At 39.4% G+C, this 22752-nt stretch overlaps 2 protein-coding genes and 1 pseudogene across 47 annotated transcripts in view; 2 read left to right on the plus strand and 1 right to left on the minus strand.

Moving 5' to 3' along the window:
• The window catches only part of TTC23 (tetratricopeptide repeat domain 23), a 111763-nt gene extending 108302 nt beyond the window's left edge, over positions 1–3461 (minus strand). For 11 of the 39 annotated variants that reach the window (XM_054450744.2, XM_054450738.2, XM_054450743.2 and 8 more), the window contains exon 1: positions 1381–3445. The gene's annotated coding sequence lies outside the window, so the exon portion shown is untranslated. Of the gene's footprint in view, positions 1–421; positions 543–1380 lie in introns of all 39 variants that reach the window. The other 28 variants (XM_054450741.2, XM_054450754.2, XM_054450745.2 and 25 more) reach the window with 9 other exon arrangements.
• A 151-nt stretch (positions 3462–3612) lies between these two features.
• LRRC28 (leucine rich repeat containing 28) overlaps positions 3613–22752 on the plus strand; it is a 136231-nt gene continuing 117091 nt past the window's right edge. For 3 of the 8 annotated variants that reach the window (XM_054450756.2, XM_054450755.2, XM_063653027.1), the window contains exons 1-3: positions 3613–3767; positions 8127–8354; positions 20757–20846. In XM_054450756.2, coding sequence (XP_054306731.1) covers positions 8187–8354; positions 20757–20846 — 258 coding nt within the window. In that variant the 5' untranslated portion in view covers positions 3613–3767; positions 8127–8186. Of the gene's footprint in view, positions 3768–6403; positions 6464–8126; positions 8355–20756; positions 20847–22752 lie in introns of those variants that run through there. The other 5 variants (XM_054450759.2, XM_054450757.2, XM_054450760.2 and 2 more) reach the window with 3 other exon arrangements.
• On the plus strand, positions 9731–12492 carry LOC129014511 (endoplasmin-like; annotated as a pseudogene).

Raw genomic sequence — 22752 nt, forward strand, 5'->3', positions numbered from 1 at the left:
GGAAACCAGGACTTGCCTGCAAATGGGCACAAAGTATTTTTTTAGGATGATGAAAATTTTCTAAAATTGGAATGTGGTGATGGTTGTACAACTCTATTATATTTTCTAAAACAATCATTGAGTTATATCCTTAAGACAAATGAACTTTATAATATATAAATTATACTTCATTAAAGCTGTTAAAAATAGCTATGAAACCACAATGCAGTTTTATGTGTAATTCTGGTTTTTATACATACTATGACAAGACTTTTATAAAGATGGGGCAACCATGACTCCCCAAGACAATGCGGCAGCGGTCCCCAAAAATCTTAAAGAAGTAAACTCAATGCTTTTGAAGACTACAAAGAAGTGCATCAACATTTATATTATTCAACGATGATAAGGTAAACGTATTCGGGTAAGAAGCATGGTTACTAACCTGTGTGCCAGTATTTACATAGTATGGGGCCCCTTAGCTTCTGGTCTCTGCTCTTGTAGCCATCTTAAATTGCACTGTCAGTTTTACTGTCTTCAAATATTACTTTCATAAGGTGTGCCTCCTGTTCCAAACACAGGACCAAAACCCCTGATTTTGGGAATTCTGGCTCTTTATATTTCTCATGCTGCTTTTTAAAATTTTTAACCAAAGTTTCCAAATGAACCTTCTGCCGCAGTCAGAGCCAACTCTTCCTCAGGCTGCACATATTTGCTAACAACTCACTCACTAGTAGGGATGCCACTTCCCTTATTTTGTCTCTGAAATTCTGCCCATTGCTCAGGCCCAAATTGAGTCTTACCTATATTGTGAAGCCTTCTCTGAATAATTCATCTCACATTGAGCTGAGCTCCTGAAGTACCTGCGCTCTACAACAGTCATCTGGGCATTAAGAACTGTTCAGAAGTTTTAGTTTAAATGTTCTGAGACTCATTTGTCCCCGTTCTTGAGGGGCTGGATTTTATTACTTTATATTCCCCTATATGGATTAACACAGGCAACTCAAGAAATAGTTAGTCATGTTCATCAATGTTTCCTTGATAAATTCTCTTTTATATTTGTTTTAATTAAAAATGTCATTTTTGAAATATGATGCTGGATTTTTTTGAGAATTTACCCTTAGATGCTGATTCTGCTTCAGGTATCTGTTTAGCCATTAGCAGATCTGTCCCTGGAATCCCTAATCCACAAATATACACAAAATTTGGGTTCAAGCAACTCTATTTTCTTCTATATCTTTTAAGAGATATATTATCTATTATGCCAGGTATGACAATATACAAACAAAAATATCCATTTAAAAATTACAATATTACTAAATGTCCTTCTGAATCCACACTTAAGCAACAATAACGAAGCACAGTTTCTTAAAGTAGAAAATGATCTATAGTTAATCTTATTACCTTGCCTCCTTTACCTTTCAAAAATCCACTGATAATCTGGGCATGATGCTTTCAAACTTCACCCAAAAGGGAAAAATGCTCTCTGAACGCTCTTCCTCCTGCTGTCTTTCAATTGTGCCTGTATTTTCTCTGCTTTCCCTTTGACACTCAATCACTCCTTTAAAACTTGTAAAAACCCGGAAAAGTTTCTGTAACTCTCCAATCTCCAACTATGTCGTAAAATCCTTTGCCAGTTTACCTAGTCTGCTGGAGAGGCCACCGTTTCTTTTTCGAGCGAATTACACAGTTGTCTTGGCAGCGTGATTTGCCCTCTGGTTCCTGCTTTATCAGTTTGGTGATTCTTTGTACAGATTGATAACCATGAAAAAGTCTCAAGTAGGGCAGTTCCGGAGCAGCCTTCTCCCGTAAAGCAAGCGGGTACCTCACAAAACTTCAGGCAAAAGAATGAATGATAGAGCACTCACCAATAGCGAGTGGAGAAGAGTATTTTGTCGAAGTTTGCAAACCAATCCTTGGGAGCCAGAGGTGGGAATTTTAAAATGAGATCTTTTCCTTGGAATTTTCTTAAAGTGGTATCGTTGCCTATTGATATTGAAGTTTGTCAAAGAATGTAAAATCACCAGCTTAGAGGATTTTTTTCCCCTTTAAGAGACACAAAACGTGCGAATTGATTCTCTACAAATTGTGAGAACTTCTAAGAGTGGGGTCAAAAGATAATCACATATAATCACTCGGTAACTTTTGTGTCAATGTGGGGAGGAGGTGAAGGTTATTTTAACATGATTCATTTTTCATGATCAAATATCAGATTTTAAATTAATCACTGAAAAACAGTATTCCCCATTAAAAAAAATGAAAACTAAGAGGCTAACATTATTTTGAAAAAACTGTTCTACTGTTAATCTTTTTTCTTTTTTGGGGGGTGTAACTCTTCATATATTAGCAGCAAGTCTTATTATTTGGGCTGACCATTAAACACCGTAAGTATCTTTGTTTTTACACAAAATGTGGATTTCCTCATTTTAAGACCAGCAAAAAACTTCTGAGTGCCACGAATTCTTAGGTATTCCGAAACTATCTTAGAAATACATGACATATACCAACAATGCTGTATACTTGAGTAGCTCTTGAAGACCAGATTTAACAGATAACTGATATTTTATTATAACTCATACCTTGTTTTAAAACCAATGTTTTTTATTTAATATAACTCTGCTTTCTAGGTTATTCATCTCTATGAATAATTAAGTCAGCAACTGTAAAAACTACTTCATTATAAAGTTAAGGTTCCTTGACAAGGAGCCTCGCAAATTCATAGACAGGCTTTTCACAGAACAAAAAATATCAGCGGTTGTAGTAGAGGATTATACTTTAAAATCTTCATTTCAGAAGGAAATTTGTCATATTAATGAGACACTTTAAAAAGTGTCTTTTAAAAATGTTTCCGAACTATGCTTGCAAGTATTTTTAACAGCATAAAGCCCTCTTTGATGCTATTTCGCTGATATAATAATTTTCGTCTTGAAGAAATACATATTGACGGACTACTAAGTCAGGCTAGGAAGTGTCATTGTATTTAACTCTCTAAATTGTTCCTGACCTTTTTAGCGATCTTTACTCAAAATAAACCTTGGGTGTTTGAAGGGCAGAGACTAGGTTACGTCCTCCTCATCTTTGTTATCTACCGGTGCGCAGTGACCCCTTAAATCCGGTGCTTAGACTCACTACTTGCTAACTAACGTTGGCTTCGTTACATAAACCCACTGGCCTGTTTTTCAACCGTCAGACTGGTGCTGTTAGTCCCTGTGTCACGGGATTGCTGTCAAGGGTTCAACGAGATAATCTATAAACAGCTCTTAGAATGAAAGCTCAACGTGGGATCATTGTTGTAATCCCTCAACGTGTGCTACTGAATGAGAGGCCGAGTGACTGAATGAATGTATAAATGAAGGAACAGGTCAGTAACTGGCGGTTCCGGAGGTTGGAGCCGGATAAATTACCCCTTCAAGACGCTAAGCAAAAACCACTCCGTCGACATCAAACCTCACGCCGGAGCCGGAAGCGAGAGTAGAGCCGTGGGCGGGGCCAGCATAGAGGAAGTCGCGCTCTCGGCCAATACACAGATCGCTTGGCAAACGAGCATTTTCCCGCGCCTATCGTGAAAGCGCGAGAACACAGGGGATTATCGCGAGGTTCCGTGCTAGTCTTCCGCTCCCTCTTCCCCAGCTCCCTGTGGCGCGGGTTCCGCTCCGCCCCCGGAGCCCCGCCCCCGACGACCGGCGCTCCGCCCCGCCCTCGCCTGCCTCTCTGCCCCGCCCCGCCCGCCGTCCCCCGCTTGCCTTCCAGCGCCGCTTGCGCTCCGGAGCGCTGGCTCTGCTGGCGCCGAGGTGAGTAGAGCTGTCCGCCTCGTCGGGTGATTCAAGTGGCAAGGCTCTCTGACCCGGCCCCCGGCGGGGACGCCTCAGACTTGGTCCTGCCAAAGCGTTCGGGTCGCGGCGAGTGGGACAGCGGGGCCGTCCGGGCCTCGGGTGGCCACAGCTGCCAGGTTCTCCTCGCACTCTGCGGCCCGCGGCCCCTGGGACCCGAGAACCCTGATACCGGGTTCGTGAAATCCCTGCTGCTGGGCTCGCTGCTTCCCAGCTGTAACGATCTCAGTGGCTGGCTAACTCGGGCGAAACGGCGTGTGTTTTGCCTAAGACTCTGCCAGTGTTTGTTACCACAGCTGAGAAAATAGCCTTTTGCAAATGCTTTTAATATGTAGCTTATAGTTCTCTAATCTCCAGCGTTAGGAAATTGGAATGCGTATTCTACTAAATTGAGTACGGGAAAGTCAGTATAAGGGACTCCTTTCTTTCAAAATACTCCTTAATATGTGTGGAATTTTGTTGAGAGGTTTTTGATTTTTTTGTTTTGTTTTTAATAATAAGATAGATTGGTGTTCACCTGTCAGAAAGCTCGTGTAGGTGCAGCTGTATACAGCTGATATTAAGTAATACTATTTGCCTTAACTACATAAGAGGTAGTATGACTATACAAGAGGTAGTTTGCTTAACTAGGTAAAATGTGGTAAAGTGAAATGGGGTAAGAAAATTACCTTGTTAAAGGCTGTGTATGGCCCGTGAATGCATACTGCAAAACTGAGCATTGTTGATGCTTTATTGCTATTATTGGCAGTTTTAGGATTTCATTTGTTTAGATTTTATCTCCCAAACAGCCTTTGTAGCAATTTTAACAGAGTGTAATGGTGTTTTTGAGGCAGCCAATCCCAGCCAGAACATTCAGAAGGAAAGCCGTCAGGTTACAGGGACTCTCTTATTGAATCTTCCCTCAGTGAGTGTGGTTTTGCATTATAGGGCGGCGGTGCACAGGCTTTGCAGTCAGTCCACCTGCGATGGAACTATGACATGTTACCCTCTGAGAAACTCAGTTTCCTCCTCTACAAAACGGGCTACATAATGTCTATTGCAATACATGGTTGTAAAGATTAGACATCCTTGTGGCATGTAGCAAGCTTATAGGCTCTATCCGTGGTCTTGACATAGGTGGATGAAAAATCAACCTTGCAATGTTCTTCCACATGTCATCAGATATTAGAAGGCCTACTTTAAAATTTTATTTTAAGTTCCTAGATACGTCTGCAGAATATGCCGGTTTGTTACATAGGTAAACGTGTGCTATGGTGATTTGCTGCACCTATCAACCCATCACCTAGATATTAGGGAGGGTTACTTTTAGTTACTGTGCTAGATGCAGGTATGCAAGCGTGAAGAAAACAACGCAGTCCCTGCCCTCAGGATTTCTAAATAAGTTTCGGAAGGGTTTATTGACAGGCTTTTTGGCTTTATTGACAATAGACAGATGCAACGATAAATATTTAAATGGCAAATTGTGAGGAGTCCTACGAAGAAAAAACAAACAGCCAAGTTTCTCTGAAAGAACACCAGGGGAATTACTTTGGGATAGGAAAGTGATTTTTTTTTTTTAAGACTGAATCTCGCTGTGTCGCCCAGGCTGGAGTGCAGTGGTGCGATCTCGGTTTACTGCAAGCTCCGCCTCCCGGTTTCAAGAGATTCTCCTGCCTCAGTCTCCCGAGTAGCTGGGATTACAGGTGCCTGCCACCAAACCCAGCTAATTTTTGTATTTTTAGTAGAGATGGGGTTTCGCCAGGTTGGCCAGGCTGGTCTCGAACTCCTCACCTCAGGTGATCCACCCTCCTCGGCCTCCCAAAGTGCTAGGATTACAGGCGCGAGCCACTGCGCCCGGTCTCGGGAAGTGATTTTTATGTTGAAATCTGGAGAATGATGGGGCACTGCTTTCTAGGCTAAGAGGAGAGCAGCAAATGCTGTTAGGAGTTTGGTAGCTTTGAGGATTGGAAAAACCCAGAAGCTTGGTGAGAAGCCAAGCAGAGTTGATGGAGAAGTGGATGGGGGCAGATGGTGAGGCACCCTCAAGGCCTAGTATGAGTTGATTTTCTAAATAAGAAGTTTCTGAAGGGTTTATTTAGTAAGATGTGTGCCGAAAAGAGTGAGACGTAATTGGATGTACATTTTTAAAGGCCCATTGCTGGGATTAATGTGTTGGAAGTGACTAGAGTGGACACAGGGAGACCGCTAATACTGTTGGCCAGGCAGGAGATGACAGTGGCTTGTGGTTTTGGCAGTTGGAGAGATTTGGATGGATTTGAGATGTATTTGGGAGATAGAAGCCTCTAGCCTTGTGACAGATTGGAGGTGGTGAGAATATGAGAGGATGGGATCATTCATGACTTCCTGCTTCTCTGGCTTGAGCCACTGGGTGGATGGAGGGGTGAGCCATTTACTGAGATGGGAAAAACTATGGAGATTCGGATTGATGATGAAAATGGAAAGAAAGCTCTTTGAATGTGTTAAGTTTGAGATGGTTGTGAGACATCTAAACTGCTAACAGTTTACTAGTTCGGTGTATAATTACCTATGAAGTTTCACTTTCTACACAGAATCATTGGTGTTATTTGTAGTCTACTTCCCTTTGCTTTACAGGTAGGAGAATTAAGATGTGGAAAGATTATCTTGCACAAAGTCACATAATATATCTCATAAAATAGGTGAGTAGGTGGAATAAATGTGGGAAAGTATTGGATCCTTATGTTGCTTTGGAAATAGTATTTCATACTTTGCCTTTTTATATAAAATGGCAAGTGCTAGCTCATTAGCTAGGAATTAGAATTTGAAAATAATAAAATTTAGCCAGAAAATTGCAAAACTCTTGTTTATTGAAAGCTTATGTTGCTGCATTTTGTACTAATTTGGTATTAATTCCCAATGAAAATCACTTTCCTTAAGAAAAAAAATTATTGAAAGGTACTTTCCAATAGAGAGTCGGGAAAAAGGGCTGAGGAAAACAGTCAAATCTTTAAGCAGAGCTCAACTTCTTTGTAGTTGTTTCATCATTTCCTTAGTATCCTGTGGAATCTTGTGAGTCAGTGTCTGTGAAGAACCCAAGCTTTGAAATCCACTGGACCTGGCATCAAACCCTTGCTTTTATCCCTTGTGAACGGTTTGACCTTGTACAAATTACTGAAGCCTTGAGTTTGTTTCTTTTTGTGTTAACTGATGGTGAAGTTTGTTTTAGCCCTGTGCCTAGTGGATGAAATGGCAAATGTTACTTGTCTTCTTGCCCTTGTCAATTTTGGAGCTAGAAGAGAATTTATAATAATCTGACCTGGACTCAGGCCTTTAAACCAGTGCATTAATTGCTATCTCCATTCTATATATTAGGCAACTGGAGGCCCAGAGACATTGTAATATTATAGAATAATACAGGATTCTTGTTTCCGAGTGCAATGTTTCTTCTTTCATTGAAATAATTTAAACTAATGAAACTGTGTGGCCCTGGATCTATTTCTTTGATGCCTCTGATAATCCATAAAGCTAAAAGCAAAGAGGCGAGGCATAGTGGCTCACGCCTGTAATCCCAGCACTTGGGGAGGCTGAGGTGGGAGGATTGCTTGAGCACAGGAATTTGAGACTAGCCTGGGCAACACAGTGAGACCCCCATCTCTACAAACAAATAAAACAATTAGCTGAGTGTGGTGGTGCTGTCTATAGTACCAGCTACTTGGGAGGCTGAGGTGGGAGGATCACTTGACCCCAGGAGTTGAGGCTACAGTGAGCTATGATTGAGTCACTGCACCCCAGCCTGGGCAACAGAGTGAGGCCCTGTCTCTAAAAAAAATAAGAAGAAAGAAAAGAATAAAGAGATAAAGAAAAAATCAGAATGTAGGACAATATTTATATACTAGGAAGTGAAGAAAATGAAGCTATTAGTACTCTAGATATAAATAATATATATTTTAATATTTTTGAAGTACCTCAAGCTAAATACAAAATGAGGTAGTTCATAAAAGAAAGGGGTTTTTTTGCTGCATTTGATTTTTAAGCTTCTCCTTTGGTTGCGTGTTATGAAACTGGTCACTATTTTTCTTAGACAAGGGTTCCTATCTCAAGTGCAAAAACTATTTTTTTCCATTAGGACTATTTCTAATAAGTAATAAATATTGCTTAATCAGAGTATTTTTATTAAATTGTTATTCATTTTCATCTCCTCCTAAATATGTGTGACAATTTTAGTTATAAAAGTAAAATGTAGGATTGAATGTATTAATTATCTTTTTCAGTGTCTTCAAGTAGCTCTGTGTGCTAACTGGTTTATATGGCAATTCTTGTAAAAAATCTTGCAGTGAATAAATTTTCTTGTTCTCTTTATAGAAATGGACCAATTTTGACAAGATATAGTGCTGCAGCGTGCCTGATGGGATAGATTCAGTCATGGCATCCGAACTTTGTAAGACGATCTCTGTGGCAAGGCTGGAAAAGCACAAGAATTTGTTCTTAAATTATAGGAATCTGCACCATTTTCCATTGGAGTTACTGAAAGATGAGGGACTGCAGTACTTGGAGAGACTCTATATGAAAAGGAACTCCCTGACATCCTTGGTACAGTATTATATTACACTACAAAAAAATTATTTATACATGTGGTCCTGATCAAGATACATTTACATACCCTGAGGTATTCAGACCAAGAATTATATCCCCTGTTGTTATATATACAGTTAATATAAATACACACACAGGGGTTTTTCATTGGCTATGAATTTGTTATCCAAGTTCACACAGTTATGAGGTTGCCGGAGAAGCTGTGTAGGAAAGCAAAATATTCACTGATGTATGACTTATAAAGTTAGTACCCATTCAGAAACCCGTCTTCGTTTAGCATGTGCTTCTGTCCTGACTTGTAATTTGTTTGTGTGTTAAGCTTCTCAGGTGATTCTTGAATATTACAGCATTCACCAGGCCAGTTAAAAAGTAAACAAGAGAAAGACCAACAATGCTTTTGACATATAGGCATTAAAGGGAGAATGATTTGAAAATTAAAGCATTAAGAGATGCACTTGGGAAGCTTAATGTAACTTTTGAGTGTTTTGAAAGCAAAACCTTTATGATTGCCCTGTGAAAATCCAATGATTTTGAACTGGGCTAGCATACAATTTTTTGGAAAAAATTTTGCCACAAAGGCAACATTTAATTTGCTCTTTTTATGTTCTAAGAATAAGCACGTAGTTTTCATTATAATCTGAATTGTATTACATATAAGATAAACTAAAAGTTTTTCAAAAGTATGTCCAAATCAAGCTTTTTATTCCTATTATTTATTGTAAAATTTGGTCTCTGTAGTAAATGGATTTACTTTGTATGGCCTTTTCTGGTTATCACTTAACCTTATTTGAATCTTGTACTTGAATTCTAGTTCTTACTCATTTTAGATGATTTATGAGATCTTACTACTTTGTGAATTCACCCATTCTTCATTTCCTTCCCTATATTGGACTTTGCTAAATATCTGGAAAGTGTATCTTATTGGCTTCATGTATATGGCATGTTTTCCTGGAAAAGTTTTATTTAATCTATGTACAATGCCTATAGTGGGTAGAAAGCATTATAAAATTAGTTTATCTTTGCTCTGTCTGGAAGTAAATAGATATGTATGTTTTGTTCTTTTGTGATTGGCATATTGGCATATATGTTGAATGCCTACTTATATTTCTGAAATTAGATTTTTCAGTTTTCCAACTTGGAAAATCTGTATGCAGTTATAGGAATCCTTTTTTGCAAAGTCATCATCCCGTGATATGAAACCATATTAGTACTTTTTAACCCTTTAACGAGAAGTGGTATAAGAAATATTTTGACAAGGATTATAGCCTAGATTTTGCCTTGTTTGTTCTTTACATATAAAGAAAAATTGTGAGTGGATTACTTATTAACCATCTGCCATAGCCCAATGGGGTAGACTTTGTTCAGAGAATTGACCTTTGCTTATAAAAGTTAAATTTGTGGGTGGACCACGCGGCTGGAGATGTGAGGATCTGAGCCCGGGGGTGAGAGGGAGAGGTGGCTCTTGCACTCTAAAGGGACTTGAGACTCACCAACCACACGCCGTGAAGGCCCTGTGGGTGCTGGGCCTCTGCTGCATCCTGCTGACCTTCGGGTCGGTCAGAGCTGTTGATGAAGTTGATGTGGAAGGTACAGTAGAAGAGGATCTGGGTAAAAGTAGACAAGGCTCAAGGATGGATGATAAAGTAGTACAGAGAGAGGAAGAAGCTATTCAGCTGGATAAATTAAATGCATCACAAATAAGAGAACTTAGAGAGAAGTTGGAAAAGTTTGCCTTCCAAGCTGAAGTTAACAGAGTGATGAAACTTATCATCAATTCATTGTATGAAAATAAAGAGATTTTCCTTAGAGAACTGATTCTGACGCTTTAGTTAAGATAAGGCTGATATCACTGACTGATGACAATGCTCTTTCTGGAAATGAGGAACTAACAGTCAAAATTAAGTGTGATAAGGTGAAGAACCTGCTGCATGTCACAGACACTGGTGTAGGAATGAGCAGAGAAGAGCTGGTTAAAAACCTTGGTACCATAGCCAAATCTGGGACAAACGAGTTTTTAAACAAAATGACTGAAGCACAGGAAGATGGCCAGTCATCTTCTGAATTGATTGGCCAGTTTGGTGTCAGTTTCTATTCCACCTTCCTTGTAGCAGATAAGGTTATTGTCACTTCAGAACATAACAATGATACCCAGTACATCTGGGAGTCCGACTCCAATGAATATTCTGTAATTGCTGATCCAAGAGGAAACACTCTAGGACGGGGAACGACAATTGCCCTTGTCTTAAAAGAAAAAGCATTTGTTTACCTTGAATTGGATACAATTAAAAATCTCATCAAAAATATTCACAGTTCATAAACTTTCCTATTTATGTACGGAGCAGCAAGACTGAAACTGTTAAGGAGCCCATGAAGGAAGAAGCAGCAGCAAAAGAAGAGAAAGAAGAATCTTACGATGAAGCTGCAGTAGAGGAAGAAGAAGAAGAAAAAAACCAAAGACTAAAAAAGTTGAAAAAACTGTCTGTGAATGGGAACTTATGAATGATATCAAACCAATATGGCAGAGACCATCCAAAGAAGTAGAAGATGAATACAAAGCTTTCTGCAAATCATTTTCAAAGGAAAGTGATGATCGTGTGGCTTATATTCACTTTACTGCTGAAGGAGAAGTTACCTTCAAATCAATTTTATCTGTACCCATATTTGTTCCACGTGGCCTATTTGACGAATATGGATCTAAAAAGAGCGATTACATTAAGCTCTATGTGCGCTGTGTATTTATCACAGACGACTTCCATGATATGATGCCTAAGTACCTTAATGTTGTCAAGGGTGTGGTGGACTCAGATGGTCTCTCTTTGAATGTTTCCTGCAAGACTCTTCAGCAACATAAACTGCTTAAGGTGATTAGGAAGAAACTTGTTCGTAAAACTCTGGACATGATCAAGAAGATTGCTGATGAGAAATACAATGATACTTTTTGGAAAGAATTTGGTACCAACATTAAGCTTGGTGTGATTGAAGACCACTCGAATCGAATATATCTTGCTAAGCTTCTTAGGTTCCAGTCTTCTCATCATCCAGCTGACATTACTAGCCTATACCAGTATGTCGAAAGAATGAAGGAAAAACAAGACAAAATCTACCTCATGGCTGGGTCCAGCAGAAAAGAGGCTGAATCTTCTCCATTTGTTTAGCGACTTCTGAAAAAGGGCTATGAAGTTATTTACCTCACAGAACCTGTGGTTGAATACTGCATTCAGGCCCTTCCCGAATTTGATGGGAAGAGGTTCCAGAATGTTGCCAAGGAAGGAGTGAAGTTTGATGAAAGTGAGAAAATCAAGAAGAGTCATGAAGCAGTTAAGAAAGAATTTGAGCCTCTGCCCAATTGGGTGAAAGATAAAGCCGTTAAGGACAAGATTGAAAAGGCTGTGGTATCTCAGTGCCTGACAGAATCTCCGTGTGCTTTGGTGGCCAGCCAGTACGGGTGGTCTGGCAACATGGAGAGAATCATGAAAGCATAAGCGCACCAAACGGGCAAGGACATCTCTACCAATTAACGTGCGAGTCGGAAGAAAACATTTGAAATTAATCCCAGACATCCGCTGATCAGAGACATGCTTTGACGAATTAAGGAAGATGAAGATAATAAAACAGTTTTGGATCTTGCTGTGGTTTTGTTTGAAACAGCGATGCAGCAATGCTTCGGTCAGGATGTCTTTTACCAGACACTAAAGCATATGGAGATAAAATAGAAAGAATGCCTTGCCTCAGTTTGAACATTGATCCTGATGCAAAGGTGGAAGAACCTGAGGAGACAACAGAAGGCAAAGAGCAAGACAAAGACAAAGAAATGGATGTGGGAGCAGATGAAGAAGAACAAGAAACAGCAAAGGAATCTACAGCTGAAAAAGATGAATTGTAAATTATACTCTCGCCGTTTGGATCCTGTGTGGAGAGGGAATGTGAAATGTAAGTCATTTCTTTTGGGAGAGACTTGTTTTGGATGCCCGCCACCAGTCCCCTTCTCCCCTGCACTGTAAAATGTGGGATTATGGGTTATGAGAAGAAGTGGGTTTTTTAGTTGATTTTTTTTAAACATACCTCATGAATGTAAATTTGTACTATTTAACTGACTATTCTTGATGTAAAATCTTGTCATGTGTGTAAAAATAAAAAAGATTTCCTCCCCACCAAAAGTTAAACTTCTGGTCTTGTGGTAGTTTCTCAGCTTCAGTTTTTTATTTATGAAAATAAGAATCTACTGTCCAGTAAATTGATGTTTATAATAGCTTATGGTAATACATTTTATTTCTCTGCAACCTTTTTAATCATCAAAGATTAAATTGTTTATGTGTTTATAATGATGTATGTATTTTACTTTAATTGTTTTCTCTTAGCCACGATATTTGATTTATGTATATCAAAGAACTTTGTAAACTATAAAGTGCTGTACAGATATGAGGGGATGGTGGGAATAGTAGCAGTCATCCCAAAGCCCACCCATTGCCTGATTATGTCAGATATATGATAGCTTACAGCACAGTTTTTGAAAACAGGTAAAACATTACTTTTCGTAGAGTGCTGAAAACTAGTAGTGATTCTCAGGGCTTTTGGAATATTTGCTGATGTTAAAATATAGTTCCTAAAGGAGAGTAGTATGTGGAATTTTATTTACAACTGCAATACTGCCCAAAACTGGGGAAAACATTATTGAAAATATAGAGTATCTCGAATATGTTATTGCTTAATTGGCCTTTTACTTACGGATTTTAAACAAGCTTGGGAATCTGTCAGTCACTTCCATTTTCACGTTGTTTTTGTGTTTCTTAACATTTTTTTTGTTTCCTGTTAACATGTTTGCATGTGTGTTAAATGCCTTCTCTCAGCATTTTCCTCCTTTCCTCTCCTACCCCTCAGCATGTTAGGCCTGTTGCTGAGAAGAGAAGTTGTCGCTAACACACAACCTCTACTCTTCTCCCTTTTGCCCCTCAGTCGCTCAAAGCCGTGTAGTGGCTTGTATTTGTAGGATGATTGCATGACAAAAGTCCAGAACTTGGTGAATGCTCATGTTTAGAACTAAAGCACAAGAAAAAGCCTTTTTGCACATTTAAAAGAATAAACTTTTCAATTACAAAACCGGTATATGCCCTTACGTCAAACAACATAGAGGCATATCTGGAAAGCAATCCTCTCTTTGTCCAGTTTGTGAAGCAACCAACATTAATAGTTGGATTGTATCCTTCTGCTTTGGTTCATTCATGCTGCCATAACAAAACACCATAAAATCAGTGGCTTATAAACAAATTTATTTCTTACTGCTCTGGAGGTGGGAAAGTACAAGATCAGGGTGCTAGCAGATTCGGTGTCTGGTGAGGTCTCTCTTCCTGGGTTCGTAGACGGTGCCTTCTTGCTGTGTTCTCACATGGTGGAAGGGGTCAAGGGTCTCTCCCTGACCTCTTTTAAAGAACACTAATTCCATTCATGAGGGCTCTGCTGTCATAATCTAATTGCTTCCCAAAGGTCCCACCTCTTTTTTTAATTTTAATTTTAATCTTAATTTTAATTTTTTTTTGAGATGGAGTTTCACTCTTGTTGCCCAGGCTGGAGTGCAATGGCTCTATCTCGGCTCACAGCAACCTCTGCCTCCCGGGTTCAAGTGATTCTCCTGCCTCAGCCTCCCGAGTAGCTTGGACTACAGGCATGCACCACCACGCCCGGCTAATTTTGTATTTTTAGTAGAGAAGGGGTTTCTCTGTGTTGGTCAGGCTAGTCTTGAACTCCTGACCTCGGGTGATCCACCCACCTCGGCCTCCCAAAGTGCTAGGATTACAGGCGTGAGCCACTGTGCCCGGCTGGTCCCACCTTTTAACACCATCATCATCTTGGGGTTTAGAATTTTAGTGTATGAATTTGGGGGAAACACAAACATTCAGACTATACCACCTTCCATCTCCTTGCTTGTGTTTATGTAATTACATATATGTTTTATTTATATTTTTCCTTTTTTAATAACAAAAAATCATACATATTTCTCTGGAAGTCTCTTTTTTCATTTCATGATATTCTCATTCCACTAACCTCTAGGCCAGTAGGTATATGTACATTCTTGTATGTATGTGTATGTTTATATTTAGGATAGCCTAAAAAGTAGGATTGCTGGACTAAAGGGTAGACATGTTTTATATTTCAAAATACTTTTAGGCCAGGCATGGTGGCTCATGCCTGTAATCCCAGCATTTGGGGAGGCCAAGGCGGGCAGATCACTTGAAGCTAGGAGTTTGAGACCAGGCTGGCCAACATGGTGAAACCCCGTCTCTACCAAAAATACAAAAATTAGGTAGGCATGGTGGTGCGCGTCTGTAGTCCCAGCTACTCCGGAGGCTGAGGCAGGAGAATCACTTGAACCTGCAAGGTGGAGGTTGCAGTGAGCTGCAGTTGTGCCACTGCATGCCAGCCTGGGCAACAGGGTGAGACTCGGTCTCAAAAAAAAATTTTTTTTAAAGCAATATTTGATTATCATTTATTTGTATAGCTGAGAAACCTTAAAACTTTTTGTTTTGTTTTGAGACAGGGTCTTGCTGTGTTGCCCAGGCTGGAGTACAGTGGCGTGATCCTGGCTCACTGCAGCCGTGACCTCCTGAGTTCAAGTGAGCCTCCTGCCTCAGCTTCCTGAGCAGCTGGGACTACAAGCACACACCACCACACCATACCCAGCTGAGTTTTACAACTTTTTATAGAGATGGGGTCTCGCTGTGTTGCCCAGGCTGGTCTCAAACTCCTGGGCTCAAGTGATCCTCCTGCCTTAGCCTCCCAAATTGCTGAGATTACAGTGAGCCACTGTGACTGGCCAGAACTTTCTTTTTAAACATAAGCTGGTTTGTATTGAAATCTAGTTATATAACTGATAGGTGAAAAAGAAGTAGTTGTGGGGGCCGGGTGCAATGGCTTATGCTTGTAATCCTAGCACTTTGGGATGCTGAGGCAGGCAGATCACTTGAGCTCAGGAGTTCAAGACCAGCCTGGGCAACATCACAAAATCCTGTCTTAAAAAAAAAAAAAAAAAAAAAATAGCTGGTTGTGGTGCCGTGTGCCTGTAGTCCCAGCTACTTGGGGTATCTGAGATGTGAGGACTGCTTGAGCCCGGGAGGTTGAAACTGCAGTGAACCAACATCATGCCACTCCACTCCAGCCTGGGTGACAAAGTGAGACCCTGTCTCAAAAAAAAAAAAAAAGACGTAGTTAAGAGACATGATTTTGCTTCCTATCATTTACCTTAGAAAATGTTTTAAATACTTTTTCCATAATTATTTTAAATGCAATTCAGGAATTAAGTCTGATCTTTGTGATCGTTTTAAGATAGATAAGGTATTAGAAGTAATACAGGGTCTGGGTTTGTCACATGATAGGTATTCCTGCAGTGGTAGAATTAAATAAATGAATGTAAAATAGAATAGCATAAGGACCGTATTAGAAGAGTTCCAGACTGAGAGCTTTCAAGAGCAGGAACTGTGTCTTGCGTTCTGTACCTTCAGTGCCTCGCTTACTGCTTAACATGTGTAGTACACATAATTTCATTCTATGTAGCAGCATTGTAGAATGTTTTAAAAATAATATCCTATTTGTATGACACCGAAGACTGACTTTGACAGGCACTTAGGAGGAAGAGCATCATTCAGTCAACGTGTATTTGTTGAGTACTTACTGTGTACCCATCACTCTTCAAGACATTGACAGTAGATATATCATGGAACAGCTTCTTCTTCTCATGGAATTTTCATTTGTTGGAATTTCAAGTTTAAGGAAAAAAATGAACTAAGGCTCAATGGCATAATGTTCGAGGGACAAGTCTATATACCTGTTCTGCTTGCCTTGAGCAGTGGTTTTATAGGTTCTATTGGAAGTAAGAGCTCAGGGCCACAAAGAAAATGAGCACTCAAAAAATTTCTCAGCAAGGCCAGTTTTCTTCTGCAGAAGGGTGCTAGCAGCTCATAGGCCTAGCCACCATGAGAACACACAGAACAAAGGAGAACAATGCAGATTCTGTCTCTGTGTCTTTCCCCCATTGGCTGGGGTTGGACCACACAATCTAAACTATTGGCTAAACATTTAAACTTTCTTAGACAAGGTGGGCGCATGATAGAGGAGAGAGGGAGAGGAGGAAGTGGTCACCTACAGGCGACTAGAAAGCTAACCTATTTCCACATAAGGAAAGGAATATGGAACAGGGCTGTGGCATGTCTAGGCATATTTAGACAGGTTAAGGCTCAGCAAAAGCGGGGAGTGGGGGGTGGAACTTGGAACTAGAGAATAAAGAAGAGGGGAACTGGACAAGCTGTTTGAAGAGGAACCTAGCTATATTTAACAGTTCCACAGAACCTCAGGTTTACTGAGCAATGCTGAGGTGGGGACCGAGCAATAGTGTATCTCCACTTCAGCGGGAGCAGCTCTTCTTTTGTTTGAGTATTGATGTTCTCTATGCAAACCCCCACATAGATGGGATATGCAGAGAGGACCTCTAGTAAACAGATGGGTAGATAGGTCTTGAAGTTTGGCTGTGATATGGGATGGGCATAGTGGGAGGGGATTTGACAACAAAGGAGATTTTTCTTCTATTCTTCCCTTTTCTTTTCTTTTCCCTTTCCTTTTCCCCCCTCTCTTCTCTTTTCTAAGAGGACAGAGTAAATGCTGATAGGAAATTCCCATTAGAGAGGAGTTGAACCTCTGGAAAAAGGGAATAATTCAAAGTGCAAGTTTCCTAAGAATGGGCTCCAGAGTACACATGGAAGGCTTGACCTTGGGAATATGTTCTTTCCTCCTTTGTGAAAGTAAAGAAAGGGAGAACAGGTGGAAAGACAGATGTGCACTGAGGCAGAGAGAGGCGGTTGAGAGAGTTTTCGTCTGATGCTTTCACCAGGTCAGACCATCTGCTTGGGAATGAACATTTGGGGAGAGGGCAGGGTTGAAGACTCACATGGCAGTTTGGCTAGAGAAAGATAGAATTGTTGGGTGTTATTTAGCAAGCAGTTGGTGACTAAGCTTATGGTGGAACCTTCTGCTCATTTAGGGAACTTTCTCTTGCTGTACTCAGCTGTCTGAGGGATGGAGAAGGTAGACTGTGGCATTCATACAGATTTAGGTTTTTGCCAGGTGGGTGCAGTACAAGTACAGAGAGACTAAGGAGTTTTAGGATTTGGCCGAGAGAGTGATATAACATGAAATCTGAGTTGGATTGGAGGCAAATAAAGGAAGAGTGAATATGGAGAACGGAGGTGGGCCAAAGTACCCATTGATGTTGAAGAACTGCTATATTGGGTACGACTGAGTAAGCCATCTGGGGTATGGGACATTTTGGTGGCAGAGAAAGACTGTGGTCATGGAGAAGTTTCTGATGATGACACAGTCTGAGTGTGCAAGGTGGAGGGGGCTGAGGTAGAGCCCTACAACCTTCCCTGCATCGGTCCCTGTGGTCTTTGTAAGAAGGAGAAGGAATACAGCGTGGAAGCAATAATCACCAGTCCTTTCTAAAACTCTAAAGTTCCTCAAGGGAGGAAATTAGTAGTGGGAGCATTTCAGGGCTGCAGTCCCAGGAAGGGGCTGTTTCATGGTTTGGTAGCAAAACTCAGGACTGAGAGGTAAGAGAGGTAAGAGATCAAAGTCCTATGGCTTAACCTCTTTGGACCTCAGTTCCTTTATTTACAAGAAAAAAGGCCACGAGAGACTTGGAGGAAAACATAAAATCTCAACCTGGAAGCAAAATCACTTAATGAATCTGTCAACTTCTTTTCTTAATGGTAACAGTTGGCCTTCCTGAGGAAATGAAAGAGTAACTTGCCCAAATACTGATAGAGCTCTCACTACTTTCTAATTTTATTTTATAAATATGAATGGACAAAAAAGAGGTATCCAAATTTTAATGAAAGAGGGGAGTTTGGCTTATAGCTAAGCAACAGGAGCAGATGGATCCTGATTAAGCAGTTAATCTATGCAACAAGAGATAATTTAACTTAAAAATTATATTCCACTTAGTGAAGGAAAGAGATATCTGTCAATCATGTTCCTGAATTGGGCTGGGAAATGAAGCACAGATGTTTTTTCTCTCCTGTTAGCCCAGGAGAAAAACATTCCTGACTTTCTGCTTCAAATATGAACAGGCAAATGAAAAAAGAATACAGATAGCAAAAACACGTAAAAAGATGTTCAACTTTTAGAAGAAGTGATAAAACACTAATTTTTACCCATCAGATTGGCAAAGATTAACACCTAGCCAGGCATCAAGGCATACCAGCTACTTGGCTGAGATGAGAGGATCGTGTGAGCCCAGGAGTTTGAGAACAGCCTGGGCAACATAGTGAGACTTTGTCTAAAAAAAAAAAAAAAAAAAAAAAAAAAAAGAAAGTAACACCTAGTGTTAAGGATAATTAATACCCAGTGTTGGAGACAGTTAGGAGAAGATACTGTCACATACTCCTAATGGAAATTAATGTTTTTGTTGAGTTGTTGGGCCATATCTAGCAAAACTGTACATGGATATGTGTTTGAATCGGCATTTTCACTTGCAAGAATCTACCCAATAGAAAAGTCTGGTGAACAAGAATGTTCATCACAAAATTGAATATGATGAAAAATTGTTAAAACCTCAATATTCATCAATAATGGATTAGTTAAAATATGATAGCAACTAGCACTGTTTGAGCCTTTACCAAGTGCTCAAACAGTTTCAAGCAAATGACATGTATTATTTAATCCTCAGGACAATCCTATGATGTAGGCATTATTATTATCCTTATTTTATAGACAAGTAAACTAAGTCATGAAACGTACACACACTGAATAGTGATGATAGTTGGAGATGGGTGGAGAGTGTGAGGGTAGGGTGGAGGCTGAAAGAAACAGAGTCTTACTTAAGTGTTTATAGGAAAAGGGAAAGCTCTACTAGTAAGTTTGGTTTATATTACTTTCAGTAAATATTTATTTTTATAATTTGGAGTCAGTTAAAATAAGATGATTAGAATATAGTACCACTAAGTTTTTATCAAGCTTTCTAATCAGCGAGTCTAAATATTTTGATTTACAGTGATGCATATGTTTATGCCATATTGACATAGATGACCCTCTTAGCTGGAGGTTAGGTGAGAGAAGTTGATGGCTAGGAAAGTCACACAACTATATCCTCCACCCCCTCCTTGAATTTGGTAATAGTAGGATCTGGATCAAATAAGGATCAGAACACCCTGAGGGGAAAAACAGTAAGTTAAGGAGATGGCCTTAAAAGAGCATCATACAGCCAAGTGTGGTAGGAGAAACCGGGAGCGGGAATTAAGTTTTGTTATTAGTTTGGTTCATTTTGAATTCCAGAGCAAGGACTTCTTTTTCTCCAGTCTGTTGGATCCTTGCAGCTTGAACTGCTGCTAGGGTGCAGGGCCTCCATAATCGCCATGATTGCACTGTTCTTGAGCTAGCTCTGTATAAAAGCATCTCTGTTTCTTAAATTGACTATGTGGAAATATGTGAGTATATCAAATAGTAAAGCATTCTAATGGTCCGTTAGTGTTTTAGTGTTTGTAAGTAAATGTGGTACAGTTCTGGAAAACAACCATTGCGCATTTATCCTGTCTTCATAATACACATGTGCCTGAAAATTAAGTTTTGTTACAACAGCTTCTTTTCCTGTTGAATTTTCAGATTTAGAAGCTTTTCTGTCATTGTTACCGATTCCTTGTCAGTAATGTGTAACGGTGATTCCTTGTCAAATAATTAAGAAACTCAAGCCTCTCACATGTCATAATGACTTTCATTTTTCAGGAAAATGAACGTCTGTTCCATAACTTAACTCTATTTGTGGAGTCATAGGATTTTAAAGCTAGAAGCTTTATTGATAATTTAGACAATTTTTCTTTTTGAGGAAACTAAGAAGAGGATAATGGCTGGTTCTAAAGTCACTTTTATGGCTTTTCGGTGCAAAAATAAGGTCTCCTAATTTGTGGTCCAGTTAGTTTTGCTTCATTTTAATTCTGTAGATATTTGTTGATAACCTCTTCCTAGCCTAGCACCACCATGTTGTTAAAATTTAACCTCATTTATCGACTGGAGAAATGAAGTGCTGCGTGTTAAGTGAATTTTCCCAGTTAATTTTTGTAAAGTCTGTGTCTGAGTTTTCCTGTGAATAAAAGTCTAGCTTAATAGAAATATTTTAAAAACATGTATCATTCTTTGCTTTTTAAATGAGATATAGGGAACCTGACTTGGCATCTACCCTGTAATTTGTAGTTTCTGCCTAGGGAGTTAGGAGGGGGACAGTTTAGAAAGAGGTGGCAGGGCTAGGGGTCTTTTCCTTAGAACAGACCATTATCTTGTGTACTCGAAGAGTGTTATTTGCAAGCAAAAGACTCAAAACCATTGGTGTATGTATGTTTCCACAAGTTTAAATTCATTTTTCAGACATTCACTATAATGAGGCACCTGTGTACTAGAAGTGAGACGCCAGTGTCTGTTAGTCCCATCGAATCAGTCAACAAATACATACGCTATGTAAGTAAGGCACTTGTACACCGATCTTGGAACATGCTCCCCACCCCACCCCCCCAGAACCAAACAGTTATGTCATAAACTTACAGAATTGTTCAAGCTAGGTGTAATCTTAAATCATTGATCTGGCTTAATGGGAATGTGTTTGGTATTCTATTTTTGTGTGTATTTTTATATTGCTTTGAAAATTTCATTTATAAAATCATACTTATGGCATGTTTATTAAATAGTTTTTTTTAAAAAATAAAAAGCTGGAAAAGACACTTGATGCTTGTAACCTCCAACCCTTGTTTCTGACATTTATATAACTTTCAGTTTTAACAAATATTTTTAAGATAAACACTTCAAGAGGCATTTCAGCAATTTTTAATGCCTGTTTTTTCTTTTGAAAAATCTTTTCTTGGCAATCAAATTTCTATCAAATTCAGAAACATTTTATTTTTGTAAATGTACTGGATGTATAGTGTTTTTTTATTTTGAGCTCATTCTGTAAGTTTTTGCTAAGTTAAAAATATCAGTCTTGATGTTTGTTTTACATTTTTTGCCAGAAAACATTTGCAGATTTGAAGATACTTAAAATATTTTCATTTACATTTCTTAAGATGACAATTTTAATCTCTACAAATGCTAAGCAAATACTTTCATTTACTTCTAAGAAAAATAATCTAAAACATCTATCATTCTTACAGTTAGGTAGTTATTCTTTATGTTTTACATTTGAAGGAGCTGAGTTTAAGTGAAAAATCAGTAGTGAATATAAAAAGGTATGAATTCTGCACACTTTACCAGCCACATGTGCTATTAACTTTTTTGCTTTTTTTTTTTTCCTGCAACCTCTGCCTCTCGGGTTCAAGTGATCCTCCTGCCTCAGCCTCCCGAGTAGCTGGAATTACAGGTACCCGCCATCACGCCCGGCTAATTTTTGTGTTTTTAGTAGAGACGGGTTTCACCATGTTGGCCAGGCTGATCTTGAACTCCTGACCTCAGGTGATCTACCTCCCTCAGCCTCCCAAAGTGTTAGGATTACAGGCGTGAGCCACCATGCCTGGCCTTAACATTTAAATTAAAGTAAAATAATATTAAAAATTCAGTTCCTCCATCACATAGCCACATGTGGCTAGTGTCTGCCATATTGGACAGCACAGATAATGTTTCCGTCATGGCAGAGAGAGAAACAAAGGAAAATGAGTAATTATTATGAAGTGAGTCAAGAGACAAAGGTATGGTAACTAGGACCCTGAAGGCATTTATGCTACTGGGGAAGAAGAAAGAATGCTGGTTCCCTCGTTCGGTACCGTTAGCCTGCTAGGGTTTCTGATTCCTCTGTTGATAAATATTGCTCTATGACATATATAAAAATGGAGGGAAATACTGGAGAAGGAATGGGCAAGTTGAAAAGAGGTCTACCACAGTTTTAAAAAATCTGGACACGTGGTATTTAACTCATGTCGTGTACCTGCTCAGAAGCAATGACATCAAATTATTGATTCAACTAAAAAGCTTGTTAAATGTGTTGTGGTAGTTTGTGAATGAAGTACTTTTTATTCCTGCAGTGCCAAGACTTCATTAGCTTTTTAAAAAGGAAAACTAATTTATTGGGGTGAAACTGACATAACATAAAATTAATCCTATTGAAATGACAATAGGATTCAGTACATTCACCGTGGATGCAGCCACCTCTGTCTAGTTCCAAACATTTCGTTCACTCCAGAGTAAAACCCCTCACCCATTAAGCAGTTCCTCCCCATTCTGCCACCCCCACCCTCAGCTCCCACACCCAGCCCTGGTAACCAGCAGTCTGTTTTCTCTCTGGGTTAACTCTAGATATTTTATATAAATGGGATCACAAAATATGAAACTTTGTGTATCTGGCTTCTTTTACTTAGCAAAATGTTTCCAAGGTTTATCC

The sequence above is a fragment of the Pongo pygmaeus genome, chromosome 16 (genome assembly GCF_028885625.2).
Source record: "Pongo pygmaeus isolate AG05252 chromosome 16, NHGRI_mPonPyg2-v2.0_pri, whole genome shotgun sequence".
Classification (NCBI taxonomy): Eukaryota; Metazoa; Chordata; class Mammalia; order Primates; family Hominidae; genus Pongo; species Pongo pygmaeus.